A 26,124-nucleotide genomic window follows, 5' to 3' on the forward strand; every position below is an offset into this window, starting at 1 on the left:
TTTCAACAAATACCCAGTTGTAGGATGAGAACAGTGATGAGAAATGATGAACATGACAGCATAAAAGCAAAGAAAATCTTGACTTTAAAAAGTTGGCTAAATCTTGGTTACTGGAGGTATTTTATAACCACAAGGGCAGCCAGCCTCTGAACAAAGTTTCCAAAGGAGGAGCAGAGCTTAAAAAAAAAAAAAAAAAAAAAAAAAAAAAAAAAGATAAAGAGGAAAAGACCTCTGCTCAAGATGGAGTAAAAGCAACCAATTTTACCTTCCCTCCTGAAACAACCAAAACCAGAGTATATGAAAGAGCAGCTTTTTCAAGACACTGGTGCCAAAGACACAAAGTGCCAAAGAGAGGTGCACAGATAAACCCAGAGGATCAGCAGAAGGCTCCTCCTTAGGAATTCAGTAGTAAGTCAATCCATACATGAGGCAAGTACCCAAAGCTAGGGCAGAGTTGTATTCCCACAAGCCAGAAAGGAACAACTTCTAATTCAGGGGCACTGGGGCAAATGCTCATAAAGGTCTTGCCTCAGTAGAAGAATTAGCCCTAAACTAGAGACTTCTCTGGATCTGCCTAACTACAAAATCAGGACCTCAAAGGATTAACCTATCTCCAAATTAACTATATTCAAGAACAAAGCTTAAGAATACTCAGGAAAACCCAAGTAACAAGCACCCAACAAGGTAAAGAATCCAATAAAAGATTACCAGGCATGCAAAGAAGCAGTGAAGCGTATTCAGAATGAAAAGAATTAAAACTGAACTTAACCTTGAATAGCAAAGATGAAAGTATTAGCAAAGACACTAAAACAGTTATTAATTACAACTGTATCCCACATGTTCAAAAATGAGGTTAGAATATAAGATAAATATGCAAAAATCAATTTTATTTCAATATATTAGCAATCAATAATCAGAAATTGAAACTTAATAGCATTTACAATAGGAAAAAAATATGAAACCATGATAAACCTAACAAAAGATGTGCAAGACTTGTACATTAAGAATGACGAAATACTGGGGCGCCTGGGTGGCTCAGGTTAAGCCTTCAACTCTTGATTTTGGCTCAGGTCCTGAGATCAAGCTCCGCACGGACAGTGCGGGAGCCTACTTGGGATTCTCTCTCCTGCTCTGTCTGCCCCTCCCCTACTCCTCTTTCTCTCCACCCCCCCCCCAAATAAACTTAAAAAAAAAAAAAACTATAAAACACTGATGAGAGAAATTAAAGCTGTACTTGTTCTTGGGTCAGAAGACTCATTATGGTTAAAATGTCAATTCTTCCCAAACTGATCTATGGATTCAATCCAATTGCAGTCAAAACCCCAAGAGGGTTTGTTTGTTTTTGGTAGAAATTGCCAAACTGGTTCTAAAATTCATGTAGAAGTTCAAAGGGCTCAGAAGAGTCAAACCAAACTTTGCTGGAAAAGAACAAAGCTGGAGAGCTAACACTGCCTGATCTCACAATGTATTATAAAGCTACAACAATAAAAAGAGTGTAGTACAGGCATAAAGATAGACATATAGATCAAATACAAAGAATCCAGAAATAAAACCACACACACAGACAACTGGTATTAGACAAGCCACAAAGGCCATGTACCTCTGGCAGTGGAGAAAGGATAGTCTTTTCAACAAATTGTGCTGGGGCAACCAAAAGCAACAATCCATACCTTATACCACAGACAAAAGTAATTCAAAATTGGTCGTAAACCTAAATGTAAAGCCTAAGATTATAAAACTTCTAGAAGAAAATAAGGGAGCAAACTTTTGTGATCTTGGATTAAGGAAAGTTTTCTTAGATACCACACCAAATGTATAAAAGAACAAGTGGACAAACTGGACTTCATTAAAATGAACAACTTCTCTGTTCTTCAAAAGACACCATTTGAGGCAATGAAAACAGACTGGGAGAACACATGTGTAATGTCTATTATCTGGGAAGAATTACATCCAAAATATATAAAGAATTCTCAGATTCGGTAACAAGAGAGCAACTCAGGGGGCACCTGAGTGGCTCAGTCGATTAAGCGTCCAACTTCGGCTCAGGTCATGATCTCGCGGCTCATGAGTTCGAGTCCCTCATCGGGTTCTGTGCAGCTCAGACCGTGGAGCCTGTTTCAGGTTCTGTGTCTCCCTCTCTCTCTCTGCCCCTCCCTGTTCACAGTCTTTCTCTTTCTCTCAAAAATAAACATTAAAAAGAAAATGTTTTTAAAGTTTTATAGTTTCCTTAAAAAGTTAAACACATTACTCCTAGGGAATAATCAAGGTAGATAAAAGCATTAAGTACAAAGACATAATGTTCATATAAATTTTGTTTGTAAAAGCTAAAAATTGGATACAATCCAAACAGTGGATAAACAAATCATAGTATATCCATGCGATGGAATACTACTCAGCAATGAAAGGGATGAACTACTTATACATGCAGCAAAAGGAATGAACCTCAAAATATATATGCAGCTTAAAAAGCCAGACCAAAAAAGTACATGCTATAGGGTTTCCTAGATATAAAACTCTTAGGAAATGCAAATTCTACTATGGTGACAGAAAGGAGATCATTGGTTGCCTGTGAAGTGGGGAGGAAAGGAGGGTATTACAAAGGGGCACAAGAACATTTTTAGAATGATGGATGTTACTGTGATTGTAGTGATAGTTTCGCAGGTGTATACCTTTATCAAAACTTATCAAACTGTACATTTTAAATATGTGAAGTTTGATGTACATCAGTTACATCTAAATAAAGGTGTTGAAATGTTTTTAAAAACCCACCTAACTTGGTTCAATCATGAACAGAGATTAGCAAGCTTATTAGAATACGCTCCCATCCAATACCAGCAGCACCCATAATGCCCCAAATATAGTTTTCTAAATTTAACAACACATTCAGATGCTTGGAGTATATAAAATGTTCAGAAGCACAAATCCATTTTTTCCTTGATTTCACCACTGTGCTTTAGACATATGAATAAATGCTGTAAAACAATGTACACAGTGACAGCAGAGACAGAAAGATAAAACAACTTGGCTTTATAGGTCACAAAACACTCAATGACCTATGTAAGAAACCTGAATCTTGACAATGACTATCAAGAAATAGTTGTGCTCAATATCTAATTCTAGTCAGTGTCTAGTAATGTATTTTTAAGACAATTTAGATTGTTAAAAGCAATTTAGAAATACTATAATTACCATCAATACCATCAAAAATAACTCAGCTAATGAAATATATATCTGAATAAACAAATGTAAGTTTGTTAGTTTAAAAATAAACCCTACATACAGGGAATACCTCATTCCCCAATGACTATGGCTATTTATTTTCTTCAAGTTTGTATTTAAATTCCAGCTAGTTACCATACAGTGTAATATTACTTTTAGTTGTAGAATTTAGGGATTCATCACTTACATACAATACTCAGTGCCCATCACAATTGCCCTAATAGCCATCACCTATTGATCTACCCCCTGTCCACCTCCCCTCCAGTAACCCTCAGTTTGTTCTCTATAGCTGAGAATCAGTTTGACCGTGAGTATTTAGATGAGATATAGCAGATATTTTAAAACTTCCAAGTAGGGGCACCTGGGTAGCTCAGTTGGTTAAGTGACTGGCTCTTGATCTCCACTCAGGTCATGATCTCACTGTTGTGTCACTCTGCACTGACTGCATGGAGCCTGCCTCCAATTCTCTCTTCTCTCTCCCTCTCTGCCCCTCTGCCACTCACGCTCTTGCTCACACACTCTCATTCAAACATTAAAAAAAATAAAACATCTTCCAAGTAAACATTTTAAGTTACCATTTATGAGTCTTTGTTTAGTAAGTTAGGCACTTCCTTGTACACCATTTCATCAACATTATCCTATTTAATCTTAATAACCCTATGAGGTATTATCATCCCTATTTTATAGATAATAAAACTGAGGTTGAGATTAAGCAATCTGTCCAAGCTTCACATTCATTTACACTCAAATGGCTGCTTTTATCCATTCTAGATTTATAGCTCAGGCTTATGTTACTTTTCTTACAGGATCATAAGCTTATTAATCAGCAAGCTATGCATTTTCTAAATAGTCATTTAAGCATTCTTACCCTACACAAGCAAATTTGTAGTTCAAAGTCAATGGATGACCTATCAGCACTGAATATACCCCACCTCAGTTTTACTGGCTTTATGCAAAGAACACACTCAAGTATTAAAGGCATATTATATTTTCCTAAGATCACATGCACTTTTCTGCAAACTACAGGACAATTACCTTCTTAACTTTGACAGCCACTACACTGGGTTAAAAAAAATTAGAAAAATTAAACGTTTGCTTTCAAATGTTGTTTCCTGACACCTTTACAACCTGTAGTGTGAACTGTGTAAAAGGAGATTTGATGAAATCTCATACATCGTAAATAATCCAAAACCTGGTATAACGTGTTTAAGAAATGGACCTGGAGTCAGACAGATTTCAACTCTGATAATGCCTCTGCCATTATTAAGTAGCAGAAAGGCCAGGAAGGTAACTAACATGAGAGTGATTAGGAAAAAATCAAAAGTTGTATTTGGTGCCATGTTTGCGGCATACAATTCCTAAGTTGGTCTTTTAATGAGTACACTCTGGTTATAAACAAAAACTGTACCTGAAAAGTTGTGTGTCAGCTGTGAAAAGGGAAGGGCTTTCTTTTTTGCATACATAGAATGCTTAGCAGGCAGGAGAGCACCCAGGAACATCCATCTTACCTCTCCCCCAAAGCCCCCATCCTGGGGCAAAATGAAGTGTTTTCCTGGTACCCAGGAGTTAGAACGTCTATCTCCTACAGAAACAGAATAAATGGTGGCTAGGGTTAGGACCGGTTAAACCAAAGGTGAAACATGCATCTGTAAGCTGATCTGGGAATCTACTCATGCATAACGTTGTCACAGGAGAATACTTTGGAGTTCCAAAAAGCCAGCATACACACACCTTTACAGTGCGACCCATTTTTATCCCAGCGGCTGGTGGCAGCCTTCTCCTTCCTCAACAGCCTGAAGATTATCTATCTCCAGGTGAATTTCAAAGAATAACATTCTGGTTTGAAATTATGTACGTTGCTTTTTAAAAATCTTATTCAAATTATACTCAAACTATAGAAGTTAGAAGGGAGATTCCAACCCTGTCATTTTCCAAAAGAGGAAACTGAGGCTCACCATCACACAGGCAGTTTGGCAGGCCTTGGACTACAACATAAGGAAACTACAACTCCAGGGTTCCTTCTGATAAACATTGTCAGGTGTAAATACTGTCTTAGTAACTAGGGCTGAGCATTTCCAAAAGCAGCAGGGTCTCCTTCTAACCACGGTTTGAAGGCTTTTTTTTTTTTTTGGAGGGGGTGGGGTGGAGAAGAGGACTTATGAGTACAACACCAAAATTTCCCAGTAAGAGCAGTAATTTGGTATCACACCAACACAGTCCAAATATCACATCTCAAACACCACTTTCTGTCTGGCAAGGCCATCCTTCATCTCCAGGGCCATACCACCCACCACACCCTTCTCTACTTTTATCTGCCCAGCCTGTTTCTGTTAATTCCCAAGGCTTCTGCATACAAACAGGCTTGCTTGCTGTCTGACCCTGCCTGCAGACTTCACTTGGTGGATGTGGTCTGTGAGTCCCTCTGGGCAAGGAATACTGCTAACACTGGAGTGGATGACTGCTCTCCTGCTCTTTTCAAAGGCTCGTCTCATCAAGGAAGCCTCCTGTGATAAATAGGACAGTATGGTTTTCAAACTCCTTAAGTGGCCACCATACTAAGAAATAATTTACATGTGACTCAATACATACCTGCTCAACATGCTCTCCAATAACCCAAAAGTTTGACCTAATACTGTTTGTGGTAATTGGTACTCTTCATCTTACTCCATTTCTTTTTTTCTTTTTTTTAAGTTCTGAAGAGAAGAAAACAAATCTAGGGAAATCCAAATTTATTTCTCAACCCACTAATGGATCATGACCTGCATGTAATAGTAACGTTTTGGGGCGCCTGGGTGGTAAGTTAAGCTTCTGGCTCAGGCCGTGATCTCACAGTTCCTGAGTTCAAGCCCTGCATCAGGCTCTGTGCTGACAGCTGGGAGCCTGGAGCCTAGAGCCTGCTTCAGACTGTGTGTCTCCCTCTCTCTCAGTCACTCCCCAGCTGGCACTCTGTCGTGCTCTCTCTCAAAAATAAACATTAAAGGGGCGCCTGGGTGGCGCAGTCGGTTAAGCGTCCGACTTCAGCCAGGTCACGATCTCGCGGTCCGTGAGTTCGAGCCCCGCGTCGGGCTCTGGGCTGATGGCTCGGAGCCTGGAGCCTGTTTCCGATTCTGTGTCTCCCTCTCTCTCTGCCCCTCCCCCGTTCATGCTCTGTCTCTCTCTGTCCCAAAAATAAATAAAAAACGTTGAAAAGAAAATAAAAAAAAATAAACATTAAAAAAAATTTTTTTTAAGTAGTAATGTTCTGTAACATAAATGAGTAATTACTTTGACATGATACTAGAAGGAAGCAACAGCAAATATTTAGGCATGAGACTCCTCCCCGCCCCCGTTCAAAATATCACCTTCTCTATCTGCCCAAACAGAGATACCACAATGGAGAATTCGTGCCTGCAATACCAGAGGTCAAGGATGTAAGAGAGAACCAACTTCAGGGAACTAAGGTTTCACTTAAGTGCTATTTCAGGAGAAGAGTGGGGTTCCCCACCCACCTTAACCATCTGAGCAGTCTTCACCATCTCACTTCTTCTCCTTACATCAGGCTGCCTATTTCTAACTTGATTGTCAAAACTTGAGGGTAGGAATTTTACTCTTCCTAAAAACCCTATACTCTGCCCAGACACATGATTGAAGCAGAATTTTCAAGGGGGCTGGAGAATAGAGGATAGATCGTAAAATGCCCACAATATACAAATGAACATGTATAATATCAGATGCCGTGAAGAAACAAAGAACTTCAGAATAAAACTGAAGAATTACCAGCAAACACAATCCTGTACACTCCTTTTCTGTCCCAAGTATGACAAACCCCTTCTAGTAGAAATGTGAATGACTGATCATTATACTTTTCTAACTTAAAACAGCACAATTCCTTCAACTGTAAAAAAGCAGAATTATCTTCCAATCTTAGAAACAGACAAACTAGTTTTGCAAGGAGACACAGAGATTCTGCATTGGCGTACCAGCACCTTGACGCTTAGGTCAAGAGTAATAACATGGACTAAAGATAAGCTTACACCTAAGCAAGCCATGGAAGACAGATGGTAAAAACAGACGCACTTTTCAAAAAAAGCATTTAATTATTTGAATTGTATCTACATGCGACTTTCAAAAACGGAAGGGAGAGCGCAAAACGCTTTGGCAGAAAAAAAACTAAATCCAAAGGGGCAATGCTTTCCAGATCTTTCCCATAAACGATGGTTCAACATACTGAGAATACAAAAACATTTCACCTCTAGGCAGAACACATGTTGAAGCATTGATTTGTAAAGTTTAGACATTGGATCCAGGCCACGGAAAACCACTAACAAATCCCAACTGTGAAGCTTCAAGAATTCCCATTTAGAATTAAACAGGACAAGGAAGTTTCCTTCCCTTTAGGAAAACCGAGCCTTAATTTCTACAGAGGTGGTGCAGCAGAAGAGGGAGGAGGGTGAAGAGGGTGCGAGGTGACTGATGAGAAGTTGGGAGGTTTAAAACGTAATCTGCATGAGATGGGGCAGAAGCGGACATCCTTAAAACCTGACTCCTAGCAGCAATGGGCCTTCTAGGACAACTTTGTGCCTCTCTCACTGATCACAAAAACCCATTTTTACACGGGGCGATAGATCTCGAAACGCGGCCGGCACATGTATCAGACTGAGAACTCCTAGAAGCACCAAATGTCACACCTGCTCAAGCTCGCGCCCTCCCAGCGCCTACCCCGTTTTTTTGAATAAAGGGGGAAACCCGTTAAGAATGAATGAATGGGATGGAGAAGTCTGGTGAGAAGGCTCAGGCAGGGCCCTACACCCCGGACGCGCGCCAGGCGAGGGCAGGGACAGCTCGTCCGAGGGCCCTAGAGGCACACCGGATGACACGGACCACCGTGGGGCCCCGGGGCGCGCCTCGCAGAACAAAGGAGGCGCGGGGTGGCCTGACAGGGGCGCCAGGCGGGGGCGGAGGCCTTGGGCGCTCACCTCGTCGCCCCACTTGAGCACGTCCTTGTGCCGGTCCTTGACGGCGTGGTAGATGTGCAGGAACTGGAGGATCCCGTGCCGCCGCACGTGGTCGGCGTGGCGCTTGGTCTCCTCCCAGCTCAGCGGCGAGCCCTGGGACAGCAGCCCCATGGCTGCCCCCTCCTCCTTCTCGGGGCTGACGGCTGCCGCTCGCTCGGGGCGCTGGGCGCGAGACGGACACTCAGCTGCCCGCACAAGACGCCGGAGGCAGCAGCTGCTCCGCCCCGCGGGGGCGCCCTCGTGCCGCAGCCGGCGGAGAGAGGGAGGGTCCGCTCCTCTCCCGCTCCCCCGCGCGGGTCCTTGCCGCCCAGGTGACCGACTCAGGGGTCCGGCGCACCGCACGGGCACAGAGGCAGAGGGCAGGAGGGCAGACTGGGCGGCTCTCGGCCAGGCGGCCTCGCCAGCTCCGGCTCCCGCCCCGCTCCTGCTCCCAGGCGGTGGCGACAGACCCCACCGCCGCGGTGCGGCAGCGGCTCCCGCTTCTCTTTGCCAGTGTCGTGCACTGGCTTCTTCCTACTTGTGACCAAGACCTGCGCCGCCACCGAGCATGCCCAGTCTTCCTATCTGCTCGCTCGCCGCTCCGAGGCGCGATCCGTAGCTCCGGATTTTATAGACTACGGGCGAGGGGCGGGGAAAGAAGGCGGTGCAGAAGAGGAAGCGTGGCCAAGCGCCCAAAGAAACACTGAGGAGGCTGAGGAGGAGGCGTGCGCAGGCGTGGTTGGGGCGGAGTCGAGAGGGAGGAGCTCACCCGGGACAGGGAGAGTGAGATTCGCCCCTCTAAGCAAAGGAAATGTGTGGAAACTCGATTTCTCTAATCCAAAGAGATAAACTTTGTGTTGGAGAAGAAATGTGATCATTTGAATTAATGAACAACACTCTATATTCTCTGTGAGGTGAGAAAAGCCCTCACACTTATAAAAAAACAGGTGAGGGCAGCCAGGTATGGTAATGACTCTGTAGCTTGGTAGTCAGATAAAACACCTGTTCAATTCTCGTTTCCACTATTTATTGACTGTGGGACCTTGGGCAAGTTATTTCTACACCCGTGTAAACTTACATTAATTCTATCTTTTATGTTGTAAGAGTGTGCACGATGCAGACGTGCATAGAGTTGATGACCAATACATTACCTGGTTATTAAGAGAAATACAAGCTTGTGTATTTATACCATATGTATATATATGACAAGTATTTCTGTATTCTGTAATTATTTGACCTATATTCTTTGCACAGACACCATTCATTGCAACAAAAGGGACTTTGTCAACATCTACAGATGGATTTATTGAAGGAATCTTCTCCAAAAGCATATCCCTCATCCAAACCTAATATTCATCCATTATGTGACTAAAATGATGTTCATGTGAGCTTACAAAAGAGTAGAGGATTTTAGAAGCAGCTGGGGTTGACCCTATCCTGGTGGGAAAGAGAAGGAAGGCGGTATCTCAGCCCCAAGTTATTGTTCAATAAATATGTGTTGACAGAGTGCTGATGTGTCAGCGAGGGAGAAAGTGACAGCAACTAGATCACACACATGAGGCCAAAAGTGTATTCCATGAACTACAAAGTTAACATTTCTTAAGCACTTATTAACTAACTACTGAGAGGCTATATGACAGAAGTCCCTTCTCCCACACCCTTCCTATTGGATGTGCCCCTCTTACGGCTTGGGGACATGGAAACCCAAGGTTTGGTTATAATCCTACAGTGGAGTGTGTGTATGTGTGGGGGGCGTGGATTTGTGGGGGTGTTTGAAGCTCAGGAGAGGTTTCAATCCCCAGCACATAGCAAGGATAAAAACCAAGCTTCATTCTAATTTGTTCACAGCCAACTCGACCTCAGCTGCTGCATCCACTCTTCTTTGTACCCTCTGCACCAACATCACCAGGCTTGTTTGGTCCTGGCTTTCCACTGACTTTTCTGCTTGGAAATCTCCACCTGACACATTCCTGTTTATCTGCTCAGTCCCAGTTATTCCTCTCCTTAATTTGGTTGCATTTGTACATGTCTCTAGTTCTACATTATGATAGAATAATTTTAAAAGTATCTCTACACTGACTTCCTCTGGGATAAAGTTAATTTATGCCTTTTATATCTTCGATTCTAGAAAAGTGCTTCCTCTGTATCTTACTTCCTAAGGAAGGCAGGTAGTGTGGGGATCTAGGAGAGCAGTGTTGCTCATGTTTCACATGCAAGTGAGACATCTAAAAGATCATTTTTTATTCTCAAAATCTAGCATTTGCATGGGCCTGCATTGTTCAATACAATAGCCATCAGCTACATGTGGCTACCGAGCATCTGAGGAATGGCTAATTTGTAAAACTAATTTTAGCTTTATTTTAATCCACTGAAATGTACATTTCAAACTTGAAATTCCATTTGGTTACTGGAAAAATTTTACATAAATTTGGAGCAGGTTGGGAATATGAATTTACTTTTTCGCCTGTTAATTTTATAAAATGGAAATACAGATCAAGTATTTCCATTGAAATCTTAGTGGCCTAAGAGACCTACTGTGAGTGTAATACACATACCAGATTCAAAGACCGTACAAAAATAAGCATGTAGACACCTCATTAATAATTTTATATCAATTACATGTTGCCCTAACAGTATTTTGGATATGTTAAGATACAGTATGTGCTTAAATTAATTCACCTGTTTCTTTTCCGTTTTTAAAGGTGGTTAATGGGAAATTTAAGATTACCTTTGTGACTCGCATTCCACTTAATTGAAACAGCACAGTTGTAGACATTTACGCTTTGCAAAGCACTCTTCTCCTACACCTGCTGCATTTCCTCACAATACCTGAAGCTGGACTCTTGGGAGAGTGTCAGTTTCATTTTAACGAACAAACAGGTATGGGGGGGGGGTTCAGTAAGAGATTTAAGTTGAAGTCTAGCCAAAATTCTAGGTAGCACTGCATGTAGTGAGAGCGCTGTAATTTGAGTCACTCAGTCCCAGGTTCCGGGTGACACAGAAGGGGGCCTCTCTTATTCGAATTCTAAACAAGCACCCCCGAGAGCCCCTGGGCTCAGGACAATCCCAAATGGGGTGCAGCATGATGGTACTATTTGGCAGTTATGTCAAATGTAAACTGTGGCCGCCACAGTGCCTTAATCAATTGCTGTTACAAGGAGAAAAAAATCCCCAGCACAGATCAACGGAATTACAGTCAACAGTCAATCCCCTCTATTTGACAGTGTTTTTCATTTTTAGGTTTACTTCTTCGGTACTTCTACGAGTAGGTTTTCAGCGACTAGCCCCAGGCAGATCGTTCAGGGCTTTAATGACCACTAACGGGAAACGGTGCCCATAGACTGCAGAGTCAGCTCTTCTTCAGGCCTTGCTCAAAGCGGATTCCCGGTCACATCTTCCGCGGAAAAAAAAGCCGGACTCAGTAGGCTCTGACCAACCGTTGCTACTGGCGATCAAGACGACGCTTTCACCTTTCACGCCTCCTAGCCCCGACAGTCGCAAGCACCGCCTCCAGGGACGCCTGGAAAACTCGGACCACGGAGCAGTGAAGCTGGGGACCCGGAGCAACCGCGCGGCCGAGCTGAGCATGCTCGGAGGGCGGCTCGATAGCGGGAGGAAGCGGCGCGGGCGGCCGGCGCTGCACGCCGCGTCGTTGTTGTGATACAGCCCTCGCCACGTGACTGCGCCGGGCCCGCCTCCAGGCGCGCGGTGCCGCCTCCCCGTGACTCAGCACTTTGTGCCTGTTCTGTGCTAGAGGTCACTGCCGGGGATGCTGCTTGGGGCAAAGTTTCGGCCCTCCACTCCTGACACTCTCCCATCCCCCACACCCGGCTGCTGCTCCTAAGTGTTGCAGCAGCCATTTCAGACTCATTGGTTTTCGGGCCTCTTGAATACGGAGGAAAAAAATCTATTTCCCTGTGGTCATGCCAGTTCCAATTTTCCCTGAGTCAGCAGCTCCGATGATAGCCTGGAGCTGACCGCCCAAAGATCAAACGAGGAAAGCAGAGGGACTTGTGCCTAAGGGTCTCTAAGGGAGAAATTTGCAGGTTCAGGCCGCTGTGCAGTCACCCGCCCCAGCCCTTACTGCTCTGGCTTGAACGTCCTCTAGATGGTATCCCAGTGGTCGCAGTAATTTACTCTTCATGGTGCACCTGCTTATGCCGAGCACTTTGATCTAGAATCCATGGAACAATCCTGGTTGTTGCCATGTTTTATAGATAAGGCAACTGAGATCCAGTAATACTAACAGGTAGTGGCTACTCAGGGATCTGAACTACAGTGCACTTTCTACTACAACTCATCGTCTGAGTGGAGCTGAAGGCCTCCTTCTGTGGGGCTCCTGTCTTCTTGATGCCACCTCCGCTAAGCCCTCCTCTCCTCTGACATTCCCTTTCCCCACAAAAACCTCTGTTCTGACGGTGAGGTGTTTTAAGATTTTCTTGCTTTGTGTTTTAATTATTGGTAGAAACAACTAGCTGTTTCTCAACTCAAGTGCATACAGTACAAAATGCAAAAGATGCATAAAGCATTTTTTCCCTACCATCTCATTGTACTTAGAATTTGACTACGTTGAAGAAATACCCCAGGGCTTTATCACAGAAGAGCAGTGCCCAAAAGACTGTGGTCTTCACCCTGGCTCAGGGGAGCGTGCCCAGTCCTTCTAAGCAAAGTTGTGTTTGTTATCATCAGGGACACTTCCTTCTTCACCTGAGGTTTCTCTCCCAGCCTAAACATTCTCTGATGTCAATACCACTAAGTTAGTTGAAAAAGTGCAATTTTTTTTTTGTATTGTGTAGTATTTCTAACACATGTTGCTGAGATATGTTACTGTCATTCTAAGTCGACAAAACACTGAACCACCGTCAACTTGATTTTTAAAGCCGACTTTTAGTTCATATGGAGTTTTCAAAAATAAAAATGTGCTTATTTTCATATAGTCACAAAAGGTTTGCTCCCTCAAGTGAGGCCTATATTAAGATGAGGAAGCTTGAGTGTAAAGAAGATGGATAGGAGTCAATGGGGTGAGATTAAAGATGTGGGAATGAGAGAGGATGCCTTTAGAAGATCTCTCAGGAGACATGATGGAATCCGGGACACATGTGAAATGGTGAGGTTTTTCATAACAGTATCACGATCTTATCAGATGCTAGGGAAGCAGATAAGGAGGCCAAGATTGATGTGTTGGGACAGGGAAGGTAATAGCTCAGCCTAGTAGATTCACTCTCTTCACTGGAGTATGGTTAAAGAAACACAATTTTTTATTGCAGACATTTCCGAGCAAGCAGAAAAGTACAGAGGACATAGTGTAATGTACCTATTACCCATCTTCAGTATCACCACATAGCTAATCTCATCTCAGGTATTCACCCCCTCCCATTAATTTAAAGCAAATCTCACTGGCATCTGATCTCAGGTAGTTAGCTTTAAGTGACGAATGTAAAAGACAATTTGAGCAATTGGTACTGAGGGATGATCCAGGAAGATGAAAAGGAGAAAGCAATAGGCTAATCCCTTCCTGGAAGTCCATTTCCTTCATCCTAAAATTGGAGACAGGTGATGTTATCCAATTGTTTTTATTCCAACTTTTCTAGCTATTGTTCTACATTAGGTGACCTTGCATTTGAAAACAAAACTAAAAAACCGTACTTGTCACATGTGGTATAAACTTTCACAGTGGCTGGCATGGGTAATTATTATTGTCAAAGGAGGCCCACTGTCAAATATGAGTAAGGTCTTTAAGGCATGTATTTATGTTTTTGAAGATTCCTATTTTTTCTTCCCATTGCACTCACCTTTATTCACATAGATGTAAGCTTCATTCTAGATTAGATAACACCAAATAATTGACCTTTGGCACACAGCAATTTGTGGATGATGAAATGTGAAAAAGTGCCAATCATAATTACACCTACGTGGAAAGGCAACTATACTGGATACCAAGCAATTTTGCTTCAATAAGACATGTCCAAAAAGCAAAAACAAAAACAAAGGAATAACATAATTGTACTTCCGGGAGGTATTTTTCACAAACGATACCCCCTGCTGCTGCTTATTTTAGTGCTTAGTTATTTAATAGTTATTTTGAAGGGAAAAATCAACTCATCGAAAAACTGCCTATCCTACAATGCACGGGAGAGCCCCACACAAAGAACTATTCAACTCAAAATGTCAACAGTGTGAAGGTTGAGAAACCTTGGTCTACATGTATTAGGATTAACTCTAAATATTACATGGGTGCCTTTCTTTAAACATTTGTGACGGGCACCTGGGTGGCTCGGTTGGTTAAGCAGCTCAGGTCATGATCTCACGGTTTGTGGGTTCGAGCCCCACATCGATCGGGCTCTGTAATGACAGAGCATGGAACCTACTTTCGGATTCTGTGTCTTCTCTCTCTGCCCCTCATCCACTCACACTGTTTCTCAAAAATAAATAAATGTTTATATGTAGCTATTGAATATACCACTAGTCTCCAGTGTGTTGATGGGGCCCATGATAAGAGGGAGTAAGGCCACTTCTTTATCTTGTTTCTCTTTTCCTTGTGGCCACTTCCTGATCTAGCCCTGGTCTACTCTCCTAGTCTTAGTTCTTGTCCATGTGAGACCAGTAATATATCAATATCAATATTAAATTTTTTTAATGTTTATTTGTGAGAGAGAGAGACAGAAACATGCACATGTGCATGCCCATGAACAGGAAGGTGGCAGAGAGGGAGAGAGAGAGAATCCAAAGCAGGCCTGGTGCTGTCACAGCAGAGCTCTGTGTGGGGCTTGAACTCACAAACCATGAGATCACGACCTCAGCCGAAGTCAGATGCTTAACCAACAGAGCCACACAGATGCCCCACCAATATTAATATTAAACTGCAGAGTTCTTAGTGCCCTGCTTACATTTTTTAAAAATTCAGTTTTAAAGAATAAAAACTCATTAGGTCTTAGAAGCTCTGTTACTACTGGACAGAGAATATGGCATACCAGAAAAGTCTTGGCTTGGGTGTTAGAACTGATTTGGAATCCCAGCTCTGGCCCCTCTAGCTCTGTGACCTTGGGCAAACTCCTGTGCTTGAGTTTCATCATTTGTATAATGGGGGAAAGCGATACTTTGATGAGTGCTTGTAAAGACTGAAAATAACATGCGGAATATCTGACACATATAGGGGGGAGGGGGAAGCTCACTGAATGGTACTTCTTTTTCATCAATTAAGGCAAGGTAGGAATTTTAGGAGGCACAACATCACTACGTTCAAGTAGCAGTAAGCTCAGAAAATATCTTCCTGCCACAGATGTTTTCCGCTGTTGCAATGGTAAAAGGTTGCAGTTTCCTGGAAAGACACTCCCCTATTACTCAAAAGCTCAGCACCTGTAAAAGCCAGGGCCACTAAAAACCGTCTCTGGCACTTTAATTTTTAATATTTTGTGATGACAGCCAGTGTTTTCGCTGTAAGAATAGTTTAAGCAAACCTTCACTGGCTCTTCTACCTTCTCCCTCCCCAAATAGACACCTGTACAAAGTAGAGAACAGCTTGCTCGTCAGCAGTCGACTCCGTGGCCTTGGGTAGGAACTTTATGGAGCTATGCTTAAGGTTATCAGGCCACAGCTTATATATAAGGGGATGCCAGTAAGTTCACCAAAGACAGAGTTGCTATGAAGCATCACTTGGTGTGGACAGCTCTGCTCTGGCACAGTCCAACGGTCACCTTCAGAGGAGTGTTCAGCCAGGGAGATGGGCACCAGATAAACACGTTGTTTTGCTTGTCTTTGATCTAGGGGAGGAAGGGGAACTAGTGATCAGGAAGATTCACATTTATCCCCCCACCCACACCCCCCTGCAAAACAAGGCAGAGCTTCCCAAAAAGCATGGCTTGGAATACTAATGTGCCCTAACTAGCAATGGGATACCAAAATGACATTCCCTTCAGCCCTTGCAATGGCAAAGCAGGACCTGATTTGGGTGGCCAGAGCCTTCTGGTCTGGTCACATCTCACTGTGAACAGCAACATCCTTTACAGTAAAAACATTCTCAGTTTCAAGGTGTGTAATGTTGTGAAAAAGGTTAGGAAAGATTTCTATGAGGTGTTAGCCCATTTTACAGAGGAGGAAGCGGAGGCTCACAGATTAGGAAGCACACACAAAGGCTAGCCAGAGACTTGTAAATAGCAAGTAAACAGCAGAACTTGGATTTGATTCCGGGTCTCTTTGCCTTCAGAGTCCAAATTCATTCCACTTTCCCTCTCACTGCTGAAAACAAAACTCAATCATATGTATCAACAGTAATACTTAAATTTTGAATAGGCCTTTATGGCCTGCGATGTGCTTTGGCAGAAGAAATGGGGAGTTGAGGGGTGAACGAATGAACATATCTCTTATACCTATACTGAATCGTTTCCACATACAGGGAACTAATCAGGGTTCACCTTGCCCTCAGCAAGGTCAGGGGCACAGTCCTACAGTTGAGGGAATGTGTGATGGGGAAATTCACTAGGTTTTCTAAGTTGTAATTAGATTGCAATGGTCATAACAACAGCTAAAACCTTGAATGTGAGAACGTGTCCTTGAAGATAGTATTATTATTGAAGTTAGAGTTAGGCACTATCTTCTAGTTTTCAAAAACTAAGACAGTTTTTCACGGATGTCTTCTAATACTTAAGAACACAGATGAAATATGTCCATAAAGTAGCTGTGAAATTAGTACCAGTGTTGATCTGGGCTACAAAGAACTTTTGGAAGTTTGGACAATATATAAAGTTCTGTGATTATACAACTAAGGCAATTCTCTGCCAGTTGAACTAAATTTGTGTTTATTTAACAAATATGTACTACGTACCCACTCTGCACGGGTCCTGTTCTTGGTGCCGAAGATACTGGGTGAAAGGGAAGAGCAACATTTCTGCTTTCATGGAGCTTTCTTGCTAGAGTGAGAAGATGGACAATAAACAAGAATATAAACTCAGTAATTTTAGGTGTCATTATGAAGAAAATAATAAAGAGCACCTATTGTTTTTGTGATGATTTATGTGTGTCAGACTGGTTAGTTCTGCTAATGATTTAGCTATGAGTGCTGTAATTTGTACCCTGAAAAAGACACCAGCCCTGGAGAATTTCCCTTTGCTCAGGCTGGGGATAAAATCTCTCAGTTGAAGAATTCTTCCCCCTTTATCTTCAGGTAGGGCATACAGCTTACTTCTTAGATGATTTCAAAATGAGGTAATCAGTGAGGAATGCTATCGAAAGATAGATGCTTTAGTTAACCTTTGATAGTCTCTGGTTTCTGTTATGAATCTACAGACCTTAGAAGCATAATATTTAAAACAGTATGTAAAATCTGAAGGGTTTATGAGAGATTTATAACGGGATTTATTCAGTAAGTCAAAATTGTGTCAAAATGTCAAGGAATATTTGATTTGACGTTAATTAAATTGACTGGACTTGTTACATGATTAGGGTTTTATTTTTTCAAACGTTACTTAGGGATGAAAATGATAATTGATAGCATGCCTTTGCTAACATTACACGATACTATTCTGCAGGCAGACCATATTGATAAAAAGTTCCTAGTGCAGATGGTGGAATGCTTTAGTATTTAAAGCTAAAGAGGAAAAGTGCAAATAATCACATTTTTCAGAAATTTGGTACATTTGATGTCAGATTTGTAAGATATAAATAATCTAATCCATACTCAGTATATTACACCCAAAGTGGCTTATGAATCCTATTTTTTTCCTTGTAAGAAAACAATATAAATTCTGCTTGAAGATGGCATCCTCAATAAGAGTTTTCTCTCTTTTATCTATTCAAAATTTTTCTAGATGGGGGGGGGGCACATGGCTGGCTCGGTCAGTAGAGCACCTGACTCTTGATCTCAGGGTTGTAAACTTGAGCCCCATGTTGGATGTAGAGATTACTTAAAAAAAAAATAAAATCTTTAAAAAAAATTCTAGATGTAAAAAAGGACATTCAGGGTCATCGCTTTTTAACTAAAATAACATGACTTGAGGTTTCCAGGTTTTAGTTTTCAAGTTATGGCTAGTTTATACAGTTTTGACTGTTTTATATTCAGATGATTATATGGTAGTTTGTTTAAAAGGCAAAAACATGCCAACATAAGCCAGCAAATATTTACTTGAACATTTAAAGTCTGTTACCAGCTCAGTTCAGCTAATGTGTTGTTACATGATTGATGAAAGCTGGCTTTCTTTTAATCGTACTTAGGACACTGCAGAAATAATAAAAAACAATGGCTATTATGTTTCATTTTCTCTGAGGCTTGTAGTTCACTAATGTCATTACTATTGCATTCCCGAGTCCCAGGGGAAGGACACAGAAACTGATGCAGATTATGAGAAGTTACCAGAAAATGGGAGAGAGGAAGAAAGAACAGAGGGAAAAATGAAAGAAAGAAGAAAACGATAATAAGAAGGAAAGGAAAGAAAACAGGAGCAGCATGGGTTAGTGTCTTAGATTCCTGGCGTACCAGCTCATTATGATTCACTCACTCATTCCTTCAAATATTCATGTGATAGTGATATTACTTTGGGCAGATAAATTAATTTCTTCACCTGGGTTCTGGAAGAAAGAAAGATTAAGAAAAAAAAGTAAGAGGGGGTGCCTGGGTGGCTCATTCAGTTAAGCCTCCGACTCTTGATTTCTGCTCAGGTCATGATCTCACAGTCACGGGATGAGCCCTGTGCCGGGCTCTGCGCTGAGCGTGGAGCCTGCTTGGGATTTTCTCTGTCTCCTCTTTCTCTCTGCCTCTCTCCTGCTCATGCTCTCTGTCTCTCTCTCAAAAAAAAATAAATAAATAAACATTAAAAAAAAAAAAAGTAAGAGAAGAAACTGGTGGAAATGATCATAATTCCAGCCTTGGTTCATCATCATTGTGAGGGTAAACAACATAACATATATGAAAGTGCTTTGAAAAAATTCTCTATAGAAGAATATTCTCTATAGGTACTATTAATAAGAGGCAAAGGCCCATTCACCATCTAAAACTGTGTTGGAGGTTTTGCAAGTGGCCTTCCAGATGGACTCAGGCCCCAAAGCACAGACAGTAAGATGGACATCTCTTATCTTGGGAGAAAAGCGTGCCGAGCGTCCAATACTCAAGCTGAGTGTATGAGGGTATGGTAGGAGCAGAACAATGTCTCTTCAATGGCCTATGGTAAAATAAAATTTAAAAAAAAAACACACTATAGCTTTACATATTTAAGATATGATACCTTATTGTTTGGGAAGAAATTTGGTCGATGATTCATTCTACAAAACAGGAAAAGATCAAGGCAGCTGATTCATCCAACTCAAGGCCAGGATCAGATAATTATGGAAGCTGCATTCCATTGACGGAGGCCATAGTGTGGGTCGGTCACTATGTGCACACTCTTAAGTGTCCTTGTTTGTAACATTTAATTGTAACAATATGAGGTGGGCGACAGTACCTCCAGTTGAAAAATTTGAGGAATTTAAGCCTACTTGTAAAGTGACATAGCTAGTAAATGGCAGAATCTAAATTCAAATCCAGGTGTTCACCACCTTCCTTCTCCCTTTCAGTTCTCTAGGCATCCCTCTGCCACCTGCTCTTCCCCAATTCCGTAGGAGAACAGAGGTCCCAGGCCCAGGGACCTCCTGCAAAGTCAGCTGTTAGTTCTGAGGACACTGAGGTCAGGGACCTTTCTTTCCCCAGCCCTTCCCCATTTTCTGTAGCATTTCTGGAGAGTGTGGGCATTTCCTCCTCATTTCTTGTGGTGATGGCATCCATCTGGTTGCTTCAGTTTCTGCATCAGTTTCCTGCTTCTCAGTGATGGTCTAGTTCTGGTAGTCAGGGACTACTTTGTGGGGATTAACAGAGGAGCTGGGAAGGGTGGGGGTTCACTAAAAAGAGGCAGGCAGAGTAGTAAAGTAAGGGTACTGAGGAAATATGAATAGATCTAATGAATATTTATTAAGTGCCTACTAGGTGCCAGGTATGGTGCTAGGTGCTTGAACAAAAAGGTGAGCAAAAGGCATGGTAGTTCCTTCACAGTTTACAGCCATGCTGGGTAGGAAGAGACTGGTGTTAAATAAAGAGCCATATGAATTAATGCATAATTTAAAATTATTATGCTTTATGACAGTAAAAGAGTGTCATGACAGAGGATAAGGGGAGGAGGACATAGTTTAGATGGGTCAGGGGGTGGCTGTTTCAGGAAAGGCCTCTCTGGGAAAGTGACATTTAAAACAACATGTTTATCAACTGAATACTGAAATACTTGTGTTGTTGAGGATTTCAGAGTAATAAAATTATTAACCTCTGATGAAAGTTACAGGTAATAGTAGGGAATACTTTTACTTTTATTACACACACAAACTTTTCCTACAGCTTTTATTTATTAATTTTTATTTATTTATTTTAAATGTTTATTTATTTTTGAGAGAGAGCACAAGTGCGGGTGGGGCAGAGAGAGAAAGAGGGAGACACAGAACCTGAAGTAGGCTCCAAGCTCTGAGCTGTCAGCACAGAGCCTGATTCGAGGCTTCAACTCCGGAACTCCGGATCAGCAAGGTCATGACCTAGGCTGAAGTCGGACACTTAACCAACTGAGCCATCCAGGTACAGTCTACAACTTTTAAAAGTAAATTGCAGGGGCGCCTGGGTGGCGCAGTCGGTTAAGCGTCCGACTTCAGCCAGGTCACGATCTCGCGGTCCGGGAGTTCGAGCCCCGCGTCGGGCTCTGGGCTGATGGCTCGGAGCCTGGAGCCTGCTTCCGATTCTGTGTCTCCCTCTCTCTCTGCCCCTCCCCCGTTCATGCTCTGTCTCTCTCTGTCCCAAAAATAAATAAAAACGTTGAAAAAAAAATTTAAAAGTAAATTGCAGCTGGCGGCAAGTATTTCTACTATGACGTAATTATACATTTTCAGAAACGATTATTGTCTTTGTATCTCCTGGAGTAAACCATGATAATCACCATTTTTACAGATAAAATAACTATTGTGTTGTGAAGGGATTTCTTTTTTCCTCATATCCCCCAAGTAATCAAAGTTTACTCCTTTCTATACACGTAACAGAAATTCTATTCTCTCCATTTAATAGGTCTGTTTTGGGGCGCCTGGGTGGCACAGTCGGTTAAGCGTCCGACTTCAGCTCAGGTCACGATCTCGCGCTCCGTGAGTTCGAGCCCCGCGTCGGGCTCTGGGCTGATGGCTCAGAGCCTGGAGCCTGTTTCCGATTCTGTGTCTCCCTCTCTCTCTGCCCCTCCCCCGTTCATGCTCTGTCTCTCTCTGTCCCCAAATTAAATAAATGTTGAAAAAAAATTTTTTAAAAAAATAAATAAAATGACCAATCATAGTTAGACACCTGAGATGCTGTAGGGCAGTGAGTACGTGACGTTTTACATGTTGGTCTTGCCTAGCCCAGATCTTGGTAGAGGGGGTGGGGGAGCGTTTTGCATCCTAAGTTATCTGTTTAGTAAGCAGGCAAGGTCACAGAAGTGAGATAGGGCGGTTAGTAATTTCCGATAACCGTAATAGGGAACTACATAGGCTTTTGTCTCAATTATTCATGAAAGGTGTGTTTAAGCCGAACTTATATACAATAAGCTTTCTGATATCTTATAAGTTGACCTATTACACACTGTATATGATCGATGTTATAGGTAGGGTTAAAAAAGTATTTTTCCAAGAAAAAAAGAAAACTTATTTAAATCGATGGCGCAACTTACAACCAATGGCATCTTAGAACTGGCAAAATATAGTGTGAGGTACATACTGGTGTCAAAAAGCAAGTCTTGACTTCACCCATCTGGATTATATACAAAATGAAATACCATTCAATTTTAATACCCAACTTACCACAGTTCTTCTGCTGCATGAATGTCAGAACATGGCAAACTGGAATCAACTGTTGCCACTGGAACAGACTGCTTCTACTGGAAGAGAGGAGGGCTGGTGTGCTGGTAATGTTTCCCTTTTAAATTTTTCAGTTCTTTAAAACCTGGCTAGCTATTCCTTAATTATGTTAAATCCTCTCTGTCAACAATAGCTGTGTGTTTCTGCCTCTTGCCTGGACTCCAACTGATACACATCATTTCCTATCCCTCTGGCTTCTCTCCACCACTGTGTTGTTAGTATCTAGAGTTTGAGTTCTACATTATTAAACAAACTATATATATGTGTGTACATATATATATTTGTATTTTTAAATTTTTCTGTTTATTTTTTGAATAAAAAATGGGGACCTGCATTTCATCTATTTCAGACAAAAAAAATTTTTTTGACAACTTTTTCAGTTAACAACTTTCTCACTGTATCACTGGCATACGACAAACTATACATATTTAAAGTGTACATTTTGATAAGTTTTAGTATATGATACAGTTGTGAAACCACCACCATAATGAAGATAATGAACATATTTATCACCTCCAAAAGTTTTCTTTTGCTCTTTTGTAATCATGCTCTCACACCCTTCCCTGCCTTTCTACCCCATCTCTAGGCAACCACTGATCTGCTTCTTATCACTACAGATAAGTTACACTTTCTAGAATTTTATATAAATGGGTCAAACAGTATGTACTCTTTTATTTTGTCTTGTTTATCATTATTAGTTTGTAGCTTGTTCATGTTATTGTATGTATCAATAGTTCATTCCTTCGTATTGCTGACTAGTATTCCATTATATGAATGTGCCGCAATTTACTTATCCATTTACCTGTTAATGGACATTTAGATTGTTTCCAGTTTGGGCTATTGCCAGTGAATTTGCTAGGAACATTCAAGTACAAGTCTTTGTTGTTGTTGTTGTTGTTATTTATAAAGAGCAATGTTTTTTAAGTTTATTTGTTTTTTAGAGAGAGTGAGAGCGGGCATGGGTGTGCGTGCACATCAGTGAGGAAGGGGCAGAGAAAGAGGAGGCAGAGAATCCCAAGCAGGCTCTTGGCTGTCACAGCAGAGCCTGATGTGGGGCTGGAACTCACAAACCACAAGATCATGACCTGAACCAGAGTCAAGAGTTCAATGCTTCACCGACTGAGCCACCCAGGCCCTCCTCAGGTACAAGTCTTTGAATGAACGTAAACTTTCTTTTTCCTTGGACAACATGTTGGAGTGGAATGGCTGGTTAGATGGTAGGTTTATGTTTAACTTCTTAAGAAACAGCCAAGCTAGTTCTCAAAGTTGTTGAACCACTTCACAACCCAACCAGAAGCATAGGGGAGTTCTAGTTCCTCCAAATTCTTGGCAACACTTGGTATGGTTAGTGTTTGGAGGTATTTCATTATGGTTTTAATTTGCATTTCCCTAACGACTAATTGTGTTGAGTGTCTTTTTCATGTGCTTATTTGCCATCCATATATATTCTTAGGTGAAGTGTCTGCTCAAGATAGACCATATTTGGAGCCATAAGACAAGTCTCCATAAATTTAAAAGGATTCAAGTCATACAAAGTGCGGTTTCAGGCCACAGTGGAATTAAATTTGAAATCAGTAACAGAGTGATATCTGGAAAACACTTAAATATTTGGATCCAGTGTTGCTGTTAAAAAATCTGATGCCCGTCTGATTTTTGTAACTTTGTAGGAGATATGCTCTTTTTGTCTGGAAGTTCTCAGAATTATCTCTTTCTCTTTCATGAGCTTAAATTTTCCAAGACCGTATCTGAGTTCTTACTTTTTCTTATTGGGCACTCAGTTCTTTGCCTTTGAGTTCTTTCATCTCCCTTTAATTCAGGGATATTTATTTTTATTATTTCCTTTAACATTTTTCCCTCCCTTTATTTTTTTCTCCTTTTGGATTCCTATTTTCCATATGTCAGCTTGTCTACTTTTATCTCTATATTTATTTCTATAATTATCTCTTATCCCATTTTTTCTCTGCCTTCTGGGAGATTACCTCAGTCTGCTCTTGCAATTTTATAATTTATTCTGTGGCTATGTTCAGCTTGCTATTTATTCCATCTACTATTCTTTCTTTCAAGATATATATATTCTTTCAAGATATATGTGTATATATATATATACATATATATATATATACACATATGTATATATATATACATATATATATATACTTTTCATTTGGATCTCTTTGTGACTTTTTCTTGCTTCATATTACCAATATCTTTTTTTTAATGTTTATTTATTTATTTTGAGAGAGAATGCAAGCAGGCAGAGGCAGAGAGAGGGAGACAGAGAATCTGAAGCAGCCTCCAGGCTCTGGGCTGTCAGTGCAGAACCTGATGCGGGGCTCAAACCTATGAACTACAAGATCAGGACATAAGCCGAAGTTGGATGCTTAACAGACTGAGACACCTAGGTGCCCCTTTATTACCAATATCTTTTTCTTAACTTTGGTTGTGCTTATTTTACATTCTTACTCTGCTTGTTCCAGTTTTTCTGCTTGATACGATATATGTTGTTCAGTTTGTGGTTTTCGCTCTGTAGTGGTTCTAACCTCAGGTATTTCAGGCTGTAAGCTGTATTACCAAGGCTCAGGCCTTAGTTTATGGCTCTTTTGTGATTTTGAGTGGTTAGAAGATGAGCCCCAAGGCACAAAGCCCTGGACACCAGAACTGTGATTAACCACTCATCTGTTCTTCAACAAGCATTCCTCTGGCCAGAATCCTCCTCTAAAGTATTAAAAGGGAGAAGACCATGATCTCACATGTGATCTACTATCCCTTAGGCAGGCTTGCTGAGGATGTGTGAGGAGTGAGTGAGCCTCTCCCGCACCCCTTACCCTTACGAGGGCTATTGTTGCTGCCTTCTGACTCAAGGTGGTCCTGAGATAGGCAGGGATCCAAAGGATCAGAGAAAGGCAGAGCAGAATGTGGCCGGGCTCTCTTTACCTGATACTCCACCTCTGCGTGCGTCTTCACCCAAGGTTTATGATGGACTTTAGTCTCCCCAGGGATTTCTTAGTTTTTAAGATCAATACATTCCTGTCTCTTCTGTCGTTTCCCCAGAGCTAATTCCCTGTGGCCTGCGCCTGGTAAACATCTTGTCTGTATTTCATGGGTTGTCACTGGGGGATAGGTTACTGAGAGATTTTGAATTTTGCTATAAGGAAATTAATCTTGGGATGCCGGTGGCTCAATCGGTTAAGTATCCAGCTCTTGGTTTCGGCTCAGGTCATGATCTCACAGTTCGGGGGGTTGAGCCCACTGGCAGTGAGGAGCCTACTTGGGATTCTCTCTCCTTCTCTCTGCCCCTCCCCCCCCCCACACATACTCTCTCTCTCTCAAAATAAATAAATAAACTTAAACAAAAAAGAAAATTAATCTGGTAGCAAAGTGAAATAAAAGGAGGAAGCAAACAATTACTAGTATAGGTAAGCAGTAATGAGGTTTGAATTGATAGTTTGTACGTTGAAATGAAAAGACATTTTTTTCTGTGTAAATGATTTGTTAGTTGAGCCCAAACTTGAAGAAGCTGCTGTTTTATTTTATTTATTTATTTATTTATTTATTTATTTATTTATTTATTTGAGTGAATTGCAAACTAAGCCCTGGGAGAAATTCAAGATGTTACAGTGAAAAAGGAAGCTAAGTGAGACCAGATTGGAGAGCAAATTGTTATTATTTAAAACTTATGGACCACCCTGGATATGCTAAGTTTTATTTAAGGAAATACTGAAACATGATCCCTACCGTTTAACAACTAACATTTTCAGGAAACGTATACCACATTTCTATGTGTGTTTTACTGCACCCACTGCCAATATTTAAACTTGTTTAATTTGAGGAATTTCCTCTTCTTAGTTTTCTTTCCCTCAATTTTTTTTTTTGAGAGTTGTTCCCTTTCTTTTTTTTTCCCATAAAAATTGAGACTATGAACAGATGTCATTGTATATGTTCATATTCTTGGGTTGAAAGTTAGCAATTAAGACACTATTTTTATACTATGATTCTTCATAAAGCAGGCTAGATGGAGAATTTTTTACCTCCTTGCAACTTTTCAGTGTGTTTGGCC

General features: G+C 41.4%; 2 protein-coding genes across 6 annotated transcripts in view; both read right to left on the reverse strand.

The window, feature by feature from the left end:
• Positions 1-8,798, reverse strand: part of GCLC (glutamate-cysteine ligase catalytic subunit) — a 50,884-nt gene extending 42,086 nt beyond the window's left edge. The window contains exon 1 of the mRNA XM_040473778.1: positions 8,175-8,798. Coding sequence (XP_040329712.1) covers positions 8,175-8,324 — 150 coding nt within the window. The 5' untranslated portion in view covers positions 8,325-8,798. The remainder of the gene's footprint in view (positions 1-8,174) is intronic.
• Positions 8,799-18,660: 9,862 nt separating this feature from the next.
• KLHL31 (kelch like family member 31) overlaps positions 18,661-26,124 on the reverse strand; it is a 127,043-nt gene continuing 119,579 nt past the window's right edge. For all 5 annotated transcript variants that reach the window (XR_005789795.1, XR_005789791.1, XR_005789785.1 and 2 more), the window contains one exon: positions 18,661-18,752. The gene's annotated coding sequence lies outside the window, so the exon portion shown is untranslated. The remainder of the gene's footprint in view (positions 18,753-26,124) is intronic.

This window comes from Herpailurus yagouaroundi, unplaced genomic scaffold (genome assembly GCF_014898765.1).
Source record: "Herpailurus yagouaroundi ecotype Mexico unplaced genomic scaffold, PumYag 139, whole genome shotgun sequence".
Classification (NCBI taxonomy): Eukaryota; Metazoa; Chordata; class Mammalia; order Carnivora; family Felidae; genus Herpailurus; species Herpailurus yagouaroundi.